This window comes from Drosophila ficusphila, unplaced genomic scaffold, assembly GCF_018152265.1.
Source record: "Drosophila ficusphila isolate 14025-0441.05 unplaced genomic scaffold, ASM1815226v1 contig_198, whole genome shotgun sequence".
Taxonomy (NCBI): Eukaryota; Metazoa; Arthropoda; class Insecta; order Diptera; family Drosophilidae; genus Drosophila; species Drosophila ficusphila.
The window spans coordinates 8,947,343-8,961,803 of NW_025064092.1; the positions used below are offsets into that span (position 1 = coordinate 8,947,343).

At 44.8% G+C, this 14,461-nt stretch overlaps 1 protein-coding gene across 4 annotated transcripts in view; it reads right to left on the reverse strand.

The window, feature by feature from the left end:
• Nucleotides 1–4,452: 4,452 nt before the first annotated feature.
• The window catches only part of LOC108091318 (optomotor-blind protein), a 60,772-nt gene continuing 50,763 nt past the window's right edge, over nucleotides 4,453–14,461 (reverse strand). For 2 of the 4 annotated variants that reach the window (XM_017190452.2, XM_017190450.2), the window contains exons 4-7: nucleotides 12,205–12,351; nucleotides 12,063–12,139; nucleotides 7,953–8,203; nucleotides 4,453–7,604 (exon numbers count right to left, since the gene is read on the reverse strand). In XM_017190452.2, the coding sequence (XP_017045941.2) occupies nucleotides 6,406–7,604; nucleotides 7,953–8,203; nucleotides 12,063–12,139; nucleotides 12,205–12,351 (1,674 nt within the window). In that variant the 3' untranslated portion in view covers nucleotides 4,453–6,405. Of the gene's footprint in view, nucleotides 7,605–7,952; nucleotides 8,207–12,062; nucleotides 12,140–12,204; nucleotides 12,352–14,461 lie in introns of all 4 variants that reach the window. The other 2 variants (XM_017190451.2, XM_017190449.2) reach the window with 1 other exon arrangement.

The window sequence follows — 14,461 nt, forward strand, 5'->3', positions numbered from 1 at the left end:
ATATCGGGCACATCCCATCATCTTGTCATCTTTTGGCAGCCGCCGGTCAAATGTGGAAAATGTTTTTCGTTAATAAGTAAATGGATCGATTGCTGCCATTGGGATGATGGGGCTGCTCGAATTTCTGTTTCTGCTTTAATGTTTTTTTTTTTTTTTTTTTTGCTGGTAGCTGTTGAGAATAGTGGCACAGTGCCACACCAAGCGGCACCACATTATTTTCGGCTCTTTTGCGGCCGACCAACAAATTGGCCGTTAACTGATTTTCAAATTTGCGCCCCCACCGCAAAATACAAAAGGAGGCAACTCCCTTTTTATTATGATGTAAAAGCCGCACCTACGTCACAGATCAATGGAGAGGGATATACCTCTATATAATACTTGTATATTTCTGGTGTCCCATGGATTTTTTATTTTTTTTTTTTTTTTTTTTCAAGTTTTTTCGGTAACTCAACTTCCGTTTGCGTCCCAAACAAAAGCAATTTAATCGAGCATGACTTTTGGTTAAACTTGTAGAGCAACGCCTACGCAGCAGAAGCGGCGGGGGTGTTCGAAGGGGGGGATCTCTTTATTTCAGATGGCAGGGGTTATACCTTTCCCGGATGTAGGGAATTTTAATTTGTCGCGTCGTTTAAACGCGAGCAGAGCGACCATATCGATGGCAACCCTTTAACGCCGCAGCCATTGAAGCGTCACCCGAAAAGCCCCGCTTCCCCTTTCCCCTTCCGAAAAACAGAACCCCCCTCCGTGCCACGCCCACTTCGATTTCGATTTCGGCAGCAGTGGGCTTTGTCTCGGTTTTATAGGTATATATATTCTCTCGGCACTTTTTTTTTTTTTTTTAAATCGTTTGGGTGGTTTTTATTAGGCCTCTTGTCTCCGTCTCCAACGTCTGTCTGTGCACATTATTTATGGTCGCGCATTTGCATTTTGATGGTTGCACAAATACACCCGTATTTGTATATAGAGTACAGGGATATAGCCGAGCCCCCCCTTAACCCCTTTTCCACGGCCCTGTCAACCCTTTTTCGAGCCACACACACACCGAAAACAGGTGTGTGTGCGTGAGCTCTTTTTATGACCGCTGCAACCGAAAAATTGAAAACAAATTTCCACGTATTGATAGATAGTCTTCCCCTCGATTTCCCCTCGCAAACCCCTTTTTTCGAGACCCTGTTTCGCATGAGAGGATAATCGTAAAAGAGGGAAATTTCGCTTATAAAATGATCACGGTCCAGGACACGCCAGTGTGTGTGGTTGAATGCGTGCCCCACACACCGCTCCTGTTCCCCGCTTCCTCGCTTCCTGATTAGGTCGTGTCCATTAAGTCGAGGTGCTGACTGTGGCAGCTTTTTGTGGCCTTGGGGATCTCCGCCTCGGGAATATTGGATAATGGCTCTGGCTCTCCACATCAGATGCCACTCAACAGCGCCGCTGAATAACGAAGCATATGCAAAATAAACTTACAATGTTGCATGCAAGCTGTTTTAAACTAGCTGGATTTTAATTATGATCTGCCAACTGGATTGCAGAGATTGATAAAATGTCAAACTGGTCCAGAAAATTTCCATACGACGAACTTAAAACCTAAATATGTTAGTTGTTATTAAATTAAAAGCTGGAAATAAAAACTCAGAAATTGTACGAGTGCCAAAAGAAAGCCGGTAAAAAGTGTCCAGCATCCGAAATCACGAGGCCCCGCCCTTGCGGAACTTCGCAAATTGGCTGAATCATCGCCACCAACAACCAGTCAACTGAATCATCTCCATCATCATGTTGTCAACAGTTTTTGGACTTTTGTTGTCCACAAATCAAAGCCTTTTGCGAAAGCCACTGACAGGAGGAGGACTGGGGGATAGAATGCGTTGTTGACAAGTTGAGCATTTTAATTGCTGCCGTGCGCCGCTTACGTACAACAACAACTCCGCCCATCGACCAATACGAAAAGTGTGTACGGGGGATTCAGGGGTTCTCGGGGGCTGCGCTCAACCCCTTCGACGTGCTGCACGCAAAGAGTCAACTTCCTGTGCGTATCCACAAAATGCGCTAACTAATCAAATATGCATAACAAACTTGAGCGACCCACCCACCGTCGACCTGCCGAAGGCCACCCCTTTTGGGTTAACTCACGCAACTTCTACGCACCGTCAAAGGGTTAAAATCAGTGTTGGGAAAGGTACTGTGTATCCTTTTTGACCTTTAGTTCTGGTACAAGGTACAGGGTTGCAAAACATGTTGTTGTAAATTATGGTATTTCATATATTGAAAACCGAACCATTACAATAGGAACTAATGCTTATTAAGGTATAAATATATTGTAAGCTTTTCTGAAATGAACACTCATTAAAGAAAAAGTAATTAGGAATACAAATATACCACAAATATAATACAAATACCTATAGATATCGCTCATCACTACTGGAAACACAGGAAAGAACATTTCGTCGATTTAACCCAATGTCGATTTGCTGGTAAATTATTGCTGCTCGTTATCACTGTCGCTGCGACTGTGACTTCTCTAACCCGTAAAACTATTATTATGATCATTATGGCTGGGACCCTGTCACAAGGACCGCCCCTCGAAATCCAGCGAAGGGTATTCGAATACCCAGTAACTTTCGACACGCACTTTCCCACCTTTTTCCTTGCCCCCACCGAACCGAACTCTCTGCGCTGTCTGTCGTTCATAAATGTTTTGGCAATAAAACGCAAGTTATGATAATGCCAATTCATGTTTAGTGGGTAGATATCTAACTATTTATACCGGCGGGTGTTTGCATGTTCGACCCAATGACGTGCAGAAAGTTTCCGGTGATGGATGGCTGTCGTCGGGATCAGCAGGTGGGACATGTCAGATCTTAAAATAAAAAGGCTTTAAAGTATTGGTATTATTATTTTCCATTCATTCAATACTGGACTTCTCGAGTTTATAACTTGACCGATTTCGATTTCCAAGTGGCATTCCTCTATGAAGATTGAGGTATCTTTCATAATCCCTAATTAAATGTTTTGCATTTATTTTTAACGCTCTTTATTTAGTCTCCTTCCTTTTTTCCCCACAAGATACATCTGTGACTTGCACGGGAAATGATCTGAGTGCGTGGAACGAGTAGGTTGGGGTGGATGTGGCCACAGAGGTGGAGGCGGAGGAGAAGTTATTGTTGTCAACATCGACATAACCCTTTTGTAGAACAGTTGGTTAGGTCGGCTGTTTGGTGGTGACATTGGTGACACTGGCGACAGCGACGGCGGCAATTAATAATACGTAATTTATGTTCGGCATTCAATTCTATTTGACTTTTGGCCCAAAACACTCACAACCATCGACAGTGCGTGGGCCAACAGACAAAAAAAAAAGAGGAAAAAGGGTTAATAAAAGTGGCGGGGGAACTTGTGCAACTTTTAGGGCCGCACTTAAACTCTTTGCGCCTTTTGCTAGTGAAGCGTTACAATTTACAACCGCCGGCGGTCGGGCGTAACCAACGATTCCAGACTGTATAATGTATATATATTATATGCCCCCGCATGCGGGCATTCAATTACGGATCCAAATATACGAATTTGCCGTAATCCGTCGTTATCTCGTCGAGCTCGGAGCATTCGTGCCAAATTCTATTAGCCAGTGCTTAACGCTTGGCTTAGCCACGCCGTCGATAATCGCCGCTTGGCTAATCCGAACCGAACTGCCTGCCTTCCTTCCGACAGACAAACTTTTTATTAAATTAAGTGTTACACCTTCGATATCCGACCGTCAAGTTGGCCAACTCCTCAGGCCCATCATCGTAATTCCATTAGGAGGAACAGGAGAGAAGCCAAAAACTTTGCAAGTCGTTGGTGCAGATAAGCGACAGTTTGCGATAAAAAATTAACAGCACAGCTCAGCCACAGATGACGGTGATGGAATTAAATTGAGTTAACCAATATGTTAATAGAGTATTTTTTGCGCTGGAAGCATAATTTTCAAGTAGATTTGAAGTTTCAAGTAGATAAAACTGTTGAGCCTTGGAAATACCTACTTTTATGCCTCAGTTTTGATATTCAATGGGATTTTCCTGCAAATTCGATTGGGGAGCAGAGTGAAAAGAGTCTATAAGGTTGAATCCTCAGCATCGCCATCGCCTGGCAAACCTGCCATTGGCCCACGTCCACAGACAATTGGCGGGCAGAGTGGGTCAGCGGGCGAACAGTTAATTATGACACGCACTGTTTACCAGCCGCTGCTATTTATTTATTCATTTATTTAATATTCCTGTTGGCGCTGCTCATTTCGGGGAAGGATGCGAGGGTAATTTTCCCCAGCGAGCAGAGAACAAACAATGAGCCAAATAAAAAAAAGAAAAATCCAAACAAATAAGCGGGGAAACTAATGAAACACGAACCAATTTCGCTTGCATGTTTCGGCTTTGTTGTTTAGGTTGTACCATTAATATTTGTTAAAAATGCAGTGTTTGTGTCTTTTTTTTTAGTAATAATTTTTATTTAATTTCCTTTGTTTTGTTGTTGTTTAATTAATTTTATATATAATTGCAGTGACATGAGGTGTTGTTGCTTCTTCATTAATTTTATCCATATACATATATATATTTAAATATATATCCTTTCGTACATAATTTGTTGTTCTTGTTCTTGTTGTTGTTGTTGCTGCTGCTGTTCTTGTTCTTGTTTCGGGTTGTTTGCGTTTGTTTTAAATTTAATTAACTATAATTAATATTGCTTTGCGTATAATTCATTTTCAAAAAACAGCTAACCAACAGAGAAAAAAAAAGTTAATTCGCTTCCGTCATAAGATTGCCTATGATGGTGCAGGTGAAGATCATAATGATGATGATGATGATGATGATGGTGTGTTGCAATTGGGTTGCAATTATTATTGGGTTACAAGGAAAACAAATAGCTACAGAAATTTATTTTAATTTTTTTTTTGTGAATTTCCTTCGTTTTTTTATTTATTTGTGGGGACTTTTTGTGTGCGCGTGTGTGTGTGTGTGGGTGTGTGCGAGTGAGTGTGCGAGGGAGATGTGTGGGTGTGTGTTAGCTGCGTCTTTGTTGCTCTCTCTTAAATTATGCGAGGAACATGCGTTGAATTCAACTCTTTTAATTTTATTTAAATCCTTACACAAAAAAAATGTACTTTACTAATAAAAAAAATTATATTTTTTTATGCATAAATTTATAGTATACATATATATTTATGATATAAACACACACAGAACTCGTGCCCTAAATTAGCATCTCAGGGGGTTCCGAAATTAAAATAAAAATATGAAAAAAAAAATCGATTACTTTCTTCTTTGGTTTTTAGAACTTAAAAGTACGAAAAAAAATCGAAAAAAAAATTATAGTTAAATTAGGAAAACTCAAGCTCTTTGTGTTAATATAGTTTTTTGTTTTTATAAGCATTTTCCATCGTCTACGAAGAAAACTCGTCACTGGTGTGTGTGTGTGTGTTTGGGTGTGTGTGGGGTGGTGCTGCATGTGTGTGTGTGTTTGTTGAGTGTTTACGGTATCTTGGTACTTAAGAGCTACATAAATTATTCATGTATATATATATATTTATATATATATATATTTATTTCTATTTCTATGTATATAGGTTTTATTTACGTTTACTAAAAAAAAATTCATCCACCTAAGACTAAGAAAAAAATTGCATTTATTTTGTTTTTGTGGTATTTTTTTTTTGGGTTTTCTTCTCATGTTTTTTATGTTTTACTAAGGTTACAATCTTCTGTATATATATCAGCTTCTATATATACTATATATATATATATATATATGTGTGTTTTCTAGATGTATATAAAGAGGCGCCATCTTTGATGTTGCTATTTTCAATCCAATTAATATACATATATGGGTGATACATATACATTATATGCCTTATAAATTTGTCTGAGGGGAGCTCTTTGTCCAATATTTCTCCCTTCAATTTCCTTTCCCTTCCGTTTGTTTGATCCTGAAGTGCTGCTCCTTCGAGGCGTAAAAAGTTCCATTCATTTCTTTTGCCACTCCCCCTTAACTTTTCGCTTACTGCCCTCCGCAAACCTCTCTCCACCACTTTGCCTCCAAATCGCCGGCGAATTCTAGGGGCTAGATTTTCCTTAGAAACGAGACAAAAAAAAATTACTTAAGGCCGGCTATGGGCAGGCAAAGTGACTTCGAGCCGAGAAAGAGACAGAGTGTGTGGGAGAGAGAGGGGGGGATTACATAGTACACTATATGCTACAAATGCCTAGGTGCTAGGGGGTCCAAATCCAAATCCATATCCAAATCCATATGTACACACTCCGCTAAACCACGAAGACGGTGGCCGTGTAGTTCGGAGGCTAGAGACTTTGCCGGTGATCCGTTCGCGGTCAGACGTCGACATCCAGATCGAGATCGATCACCGAGCTGCGATCCTCGTCCTGATCATCGGGATCCTCCTGATCGTCGACGTCCTCCTCCAACTCCAGTTCCAATTCCAGGCCGGCATCCTCGCAATCGGAGCGGCCGTCCAGTAATTGTCACTGATCCGCACCACCCGCCGTCGCTCCGTGGTGCGTCGAGTGTTGAAAGGTGCTGCTGCTGCTGGTGGTGCTGGTGGTGCGGATGTGCTTGTGCCTGCTGCTGCTGTTGCTGCTGGTGGTGGTGCTGCTGCTGGTGGTGCGCCTGTGTGTGGTGCTGGTGGTGCTGGGCAGCCTCCTCGGCCAACTGAAGAGCCGCCGCCGCTGCCGCCGCGCTTCCATTATGCTGAACCTCCAGCCCGTTGACCATCTTCTCCATGCTCTTCAGCTCCGAGGGCGAGTGCTGCGACTGGGCCACGCCCACCCGTGGCTTCATCAGCGAGGGCGGCGTGGTGGGCGACATCGAGATGGGTCGCGTCGGCGGCGAATGTGAGGCCGGTCGAGGTCGCGGACTGGAGCTCAGGCTCCGCGGTCCGTTCTCCACCACACCGCCGGCCAAGCCGCCGCCGCCGGGAGGATCACCCGATCGATTGGCATTTGAGCCGGGAGTCACTGCATCGAAGGCCGAGCCCAGGCTGCCCGGCAAGCTGTACGGCGAGAAGCGGTGGCTCTTCAAGCCCTGCAACGGCGACACCGGCGTGTGTCCAGCCGCCGCGTAGGCGTGGCCAAATAGAGCCGGATGCTGGGCGGCCAGCGCCAGTTGGGCGTTGAAGAGCAGGCCCGGATTCAAGCCAGCGGGACTCATGGCCGCCGCCGCTGCGGGATTGTGGAGCAGGCCGAGATGCGGCGGCGGATAGAGGCCGTGTGGATACAGGTAAGGCAACAGATGCGGCGACGGATGGATGGGCGGACCCACCGATATATTCGGCGAGGGGTAGCTGCCGGCGCCGCCGCCTCCGGGATTTAAGCCAGCCGCTGCAGCGGCAGCAGCCGCGCCCACCGCCTCCTTGGGACTGCCCGTCGAGGTGGGCCTAAAGGCACCGCCGGTGCTGCCGCCGACGCTCTCCGAGCAGCTCGAATCGCTCCCGTCCCGCTCGACATCGGCGTCCGCCTGCAGGCGGCGACGCAGTGCGTCCTCCGCACTCGCATTCGCTGCCGCCGCAGCCGCGTGCTCGGAGGCTCCGGCTCCCGCGCCAGCCAGGTGGTTGAACCAGGCGGCCAGGGCTGTTATGTGGGGGAAGAATCAAATAAATGACATTTAGTGAGGATAGTTTAGAGGATACACAAATCAGAAGGGAATCTCTTAAGGCGTAGTGATGGAAAATAGTAATGTAGATATAATCACTAACTTAAATTTGATATTTTAGCCTTTTTTATAGAAGTTATTTGAAAATTTAATAAGCAATTTAAATTTGATATGTTAGCTTACTTAACATGTTATTATTATTATAGTAGTACGCCATTGAGCAAACCCTTCTGTTCAGCTTTTATGATATTACAAGCAGGTCCAGTTCAAAAAACCTTTCCATAGCTTTTTCTATATTTCGGTAAAATATTGAGTAAACTACTCACCGGAGTGCTGGTGGGCGTGCATCTGCTGCAGCGAGTGGCTGAGCGGCAGGAGCGGACTCTGCGGCGGGCCGACGACGTCCAGGAGCTTGTCGTCGTCGTCCTGCTGGTTGTCCAACAGAGCGGCGTGCGGATGCAAGTGCGGCGGACGGCCGGCGTGGCCCAAGTGGAGCGGTGCCCGCGAGCTGCTCACGTGCGTCGGGTTCAACTTGTCCGAATCGGACCCTCGGTTCGACATCAGCGCCTGCCTGTAACAACAGTTGTACGAGAGACGGGCCACAAATTAGAACATCCAATAGTCAGGTGGGACAGGAGAGAAAACCCCCTTGTATTTTAATCGAGTAATTCGCACTTGTGAGTTGGGTATTTAAATTGCCTTAAACCTTATCCCCACTTAGATTCAAATCCCTTAACCAAGCGAGAGGTAGGATTCCAAACTCAATTGTCGGTGGCTTTTTTCAGCGGAATTTTCGTTGGGATCAGGGCTCAAGCTTTGATAATATTTTTGGTAACAGAAATATCTGCTAAATGATAAACCAGCGCTACCGGCGGTTCAGTGTTTCACCGAAAAAGCCGGCAATGTGCCTGCTGTCAGACCTGTGACGTGTGCCCCACTCGGCCCAACCACCCGCCTTTCCCCTAAAAACCACCGCCCATATCGCCCAACTGAACCTTAATTGAAATGTAACAATGTGAGGAGGCGGAAAGGGCCGCCTGTACGTCCGTATTTTCTGTCCGTATTCTGTCCGCTTGTCCGTCCGTATGTCTGCGGCTGACAATGAAATTGAAAAATAATTCAAAACACGTTAGTGTAATTTAGTGTCTGTGCTCTGGCCAATCTTTTACCCTCCTCCATCCACCTCCCCTTCGCCATACATTTTCCATTTCAATTTTCCTTATTTTTCCGCACCGCTGTTGTTCACACATCAAAGCCGAAACTGCCTCACAAATTGGGCAATTTTAGCAGCCGACACACACATGCGAATGGTGTGTGTGTGTATCATTATCACAGCAACCACACCCAGTGCAAAAGGCGCCATCCAAACCACTGAGCCGCCAGGAACGCAGGACACCCAGCCCAAACCACGCGCCGAACCACCCAAACCACCCGAACCGCCCACTTTTGCATTGCTGGCATTTCGCCAAGGGCGTCTTCCTTTACACTTAACTGTTTTTCCACCTGTCTACGTGTGTGGGTGTGTGCGAGTGTGTGTGTGTGTTGGTGAGCCTAATTTAATAGCAAATCAATTTGTGTTAATCCAGGCCACGTATCTGACCCACCCACTTAGCAACAAAGGCCAAGACGGCGAACTATTCACGGGGTCTCTCAGGATCAAACACAATTTGTGCGGTAACACAGGAATTGAGGAAGAGCGAAGGCCCAAATTTTTGGGGCTATGAAAAATTTACCGATAAAAAATATACTGATCTGTGGGATCTATATAAATGCTGGTGTAATTATACAAAATTATATTTGACTAAGATCAGCATAGGAAAAAGTGTAGTAAGTTTTTGGAACAAGTTTAAAAGTTCACAGCTAAACATTTAATATGCACATTGTGTGTACTTATATAAATTGTAAATTGTATTACAAATTTTCACGCCCCATTTGGGCCGCTTTTCCTTCAACTTCGACCCTGAGTTTTCTCATGCAGCAGGGCCATAAAAGTTCGGCCCAAAAGCCGAAGACGTTTATCTATTGCCCTTTTCTCCCGCATTGTTGTTGTTGCAAGCGACGGAGTAATCGCTCCGAAAGGGAGTCGCTTTTTTTTTGCCATGGGTGTGGTTTTCCAGGAGGTCCAAAGAAATTGCGCTGTTTTGTGTGCTCTGTAATTTTTGAATTAGTCTAAATTTGCGGCTTAAACAGCCCACGCACGCCCACAAAGCATCCTCACATTTTCCCTCTTTACAAACATATATATAATATATACGTATGTATATAAATATCCACAGACCGAGACCTATTGTCAACTAACGCCTCGGGTTAGCAAAAATTAAAAAAAAAAGAATCAAATAGAATCTCGAATGGGGTGAGAGTTTTTGCGCAAAAAGCCCAAAGCAACAGGAACAACAAAAGGCGCCGAGAAAAGCGAATTTCAATTGCTGCTGTTAAAACGTTTTCACTTTGGATTTCCGGTTCTCGTTTTGCCGCGGGCAGTGGCAGGGGTTAAAAGGGGGTTGGGAGGGGGTTAAGGTTTCGCTTGGAGTTTCGCAGAAAGGGAGTTTACTGCAGTTGAATATCATTCCGCCGGAAGTTGCGCACTAGATTGCCACCAATTAGCATCTCTTGCTGTGAAGGACTTAACATTGGAATGCCATCACCATCATCATCATCATCATCAGCATTTTACAGCAGCACCCAGGCTTTATTTCCCCTTTTTCGTTATCGTTGTTGCTGTTGTTGTTGTCATGGGAGAGGCGTGACCGTTAAGGGGGTTGCAACAACAACAACAAAAAAAGAGTTGACTAAGTCGTCACTAATTGCCAAGGATTTTTGGCAGCTCTCCTCAGGACTCGTGTTCGCCTTCAACTTCTTCTGGCATTTTGCTCTGCGGAATTGTAAGCGGTTTAGCGGTTTTGTGTGTTTGACCCCTTTTTCGGGCTTCCCTTTTTCGCCAAGCATTTAATTAACAATTGTTTTCTTGCCCCGGCTAACTGACTGTGTGTCTGGCTGGCTGGCTTACTGACAACTGCCTGTCACATCAATGACCAGGCAAATTCTTTGATTTTTTCCCTTACGGCCTGGAAAAAAGAGAGCTTAGGTTAGACAGACACGCTAATGCCAATCAAGCCAGAAGTAATCAGTTCTCCACCGCACACACACAAAAACTCGACCCAAACTCGACTTGAGTAAATTGTTTGTGTCAAATGCGGTGGATGTTGCTGGGTGGTTGGGTGGCTGGGTGGCTGCAATATGCCAGCAGTGGGTGAAAATTGATTTGTAACGTTTAAACATGGACATTTTGGACAAGGGAGCAAAGGGAGGGGGCTAAAGAGTCAGCTTTGGCTATTAAATGTCATTCATCATTATGCTAAGTCATCACCCGCCCACAGGAAACCGGAACCACTCCACGAAAAAAAAAAAAAAAAACCAAAAACCCAAAAAGGGGATCTCAGAAGCCTCCTCTCTCCATCCATCCCTGCGGAAAAAAACCCGCCAGCGGGTGGCAAACAGAAATTGAAAATCTGTGTGTGTGCTAAAAACTCAAAGCTTTTCCTGACCAACGACCATCATCGAGCATCGTTAACAGCCCTTCGGGGGGATTTCTCCCTCCGCCGACAGGAAATTGAAATCAATCCATCAATATGGATTACATGTTCGAGCTGCCATCGGAGGTGCCAGTCATCAGAATTACCCTCGAAAAACAGAAGCCAACAGAATGGCCATGAGCATCACATCATCATCATCACCATCATTGGCTGCCCCAGCGCCACGCCCACTGCGGCCGCCTCCTTTGTATGACTTGCAATTTGACAAGCTGCAGGCTAATTAGTTCCGCATAGATTTGACAAAAATTAATGTCCCTCTGTATCTGTATCTGTATCTGTATCTGTATCTGTATTTGTATCTGTATCTGTGTGTGTCAGTGGAATCTGTGTAACTGTGTCTGTACATCCGAGTATCTGTGTGTGCGCTTTTTGGCCTGCTAATCAAGCCACAAAACAGGAAAAGGGGGGACTACATAGGGATACATAGATGGATGGATAGATGGCTGGCCCGATTGAGATGGAGATGTAGACGGTAGATGGTAGTTGGCAGTTGGTAGTTGGTAGCTGCTGGATGGCAAATGCTAAATGGTAGATACCCAGACCAGGGAGACAAATGAGTTCTCGGCTAGGGAGCTGCAAACTTTTGATTGTCTGACAGCCACAAAAGGCCAACCAATTCCACTCTGCCCTTTTTCCCATTAGCCGTGTCCTGATTAGTTCGCTTTTTGATAATGATTTTTCGGGGGAATAGAGAATTCGGCAGGGATTACAGTGGAAGTAACGATTTTTTACTCATGGTTAGATCTTGGGTATCAAATGTTATAAAGCTCCTAAATTGAGTTGTAGTGGAACATATATTTTGTTGTCATTTAATCCCCCTTTGTTCTATCTATTGATACTCACTTCTTTTCCCGCTTGCCGGCACCAGTATCACGAAAGCCCTTCGCGAAGGGATTGTTGTCGATTTTCAACTGAGTTATCTGTGGGGAGGAAATGCAAGTAAGGAGGTCAGTATCCATGGAGGCACTTTGCATGGGGGACTCACCTTCTCATTCTGATATGCAGTGACCGCGATGAACTCGGTCTCCTTGAAGACGTACGTGCGAAACGTGGAGTACGGCAGCTTCAGGATGTCGTTGGCTCGCACCAGATGGAAACGCGGCTGGTACTTGTGCATCGAGTTCAGGATCGTCTGCGGGCGCCGAAACGAAAACGAAAATAGATGCAAATGGTGGCGATTAGTGAAATTGTCTGAGGGCCGTGGCTAGTTCGTTTCGACCAACCGGGGGAAAACAAAAACGAGAGACCAAGGAACGGTGCAAGGAATTCACGAAAACTCTCAGACGGCGGAAAACTCCTAACACGAAAAACAAAAAAAAAAAAAAAACAAAAAAGCACTGAAAGAAACAGAGAAACCCACTAAAGAAACAATGCTCTCTAATATTTGCTGAATCTTACAACTTTTAACTTCCTATTAATAGTACATTACTGCTGAAAGGATAGTCTCTTTGTGGAAATAGTTTTTTTTTTAATCTACACTAAAACCATTTTTCAGAATGTAATTTCTTTCCCGGTTACCGTAAATTTTTGCTGACGATTTGGCGGCGTCGCCTCGCCGTTCACTTTACACGCCAGCAACATCGACGGCTGCGGCGGCAAAAGATTGGCAAAAGCCTACAGCCAACAGCCAACAGGCAACAGAGAACAGCCAACGACCACCCACCAAATGGCACGATTAAATCGAAGGTGGGGAATTTATAGAAGGGGCAACTTCGAGGAGGGAGCCCGAGCCCGAGCCCGAGCCCTGTGCCAATACAAAGTTGTTGTCATAAAATATGAATTTGTCGACGACGACGATGACGACGGCAGTATTGGAGTTTTTTTCTGTCGGCGGAGAAAAGGGCGATGGAGGAGAAGACCCCCCAAGCAAGCTGCAATGTCTCCAGTCCTCGGCATCGCAAGACCCTCTCTTTATATATTGCCCAATCCATTTCGATCCGTTTCGATCCGTTGTGTTGCAGAAAGGAACACCTTTTTAATTACCATAACTCGTCGGCTCGACTTCGATTAGGCGACAAACAGGCCTAGTAAACCCCGGACAAGTTGCTGCTGTGTCTGTTGATGTTGCTGTTGCTGTTGCTTTTGCTGTTGATGTTGCTGCTGCGTGCGGAGACCCCACAAGTAGCACCCGCCGCCATTTTGTTTGTGTAATTTGGAAGGAAAAAAAAAAAAAAAAAACAACAACAAAATACAAAAAACGAGAAATCGAAAGAAAAAAAGACAAGAGCAACTTTGCCTGGGTTTTTCGTTGTTGCTGCTACATCGAACGAGCGAAGTAAAGGGAGACAAAGAGAGCAAACAAAGACAGCCCACAATGTGTATCTCATAGTACGAGTATCTTGTATCTTGTATCTGCGCCGGATTCGCACGCCTCTCGCCAAAGCCAAAGCCAACGGCAAAGCCAAAGCCAGAGCCAAAACCCCAAGACCACCAATGGCGACTCGTTCCCAAAGAAATGAAGGTGTGACTAATGCCAGTGGTGTGTGTGTGTGTCCATGGCTTTGGGTGTCGACGACGGTGAGTTGGGGAGTTCAAGGATGAATCAGTGGGGGATGTTGCCACACGAAACATGAATGAGGTGGAAATATGGGAATACGACTTCATTTGGAAGCACTAAAATTACTTACAACACGAATGTGTAGTAATTAAATGCCCTAAAAGGGATCTCAACCACTAAATTCCAGAATTATTAAAGAGCTGAAATATCACTCAGATAGCTTGATGAATGTAGTAACAAAGTAGAAAAATACACCTTTTATTACCATTCACATCGCAGTTCACAGTTCGATGTTGTGATGGAAAAGCGCCAATTAAATCAGATATAAATTCCGCCTTTTTTCGTCCCTCCATTGGCATGAAAAGAGTGCAAATTCAGGCAAACACTTCACAGAGCCGAAAACACCGAAAAACCGAAAGGCACAAAAGGCCAAACAAAATGCCAACAAAGAGCTGATTAATTGCCCGCCATTTTGAACTAAACGCTTTTGCTCCACCCGCTTTTTGAACCCCCGGAAAATCCCCAATCGGCCGAAGTTTGAATGCCTTTTAAAGACAAACACTTTATAGCCGGGCGATCATCCATCAAATTCGAAACGCCAAAAAAAAAGCAGTAACAAAAACCAAAAAAAACCAAAAAAAAAAAAAAGAACGAATCGCAGTCCATAAATCGCGGGCAAAACGCGTCGTCGTAGTCGTCTACTTAAAACGTCATTTGCTAATTTGCTTTAAATTTATTGACACAT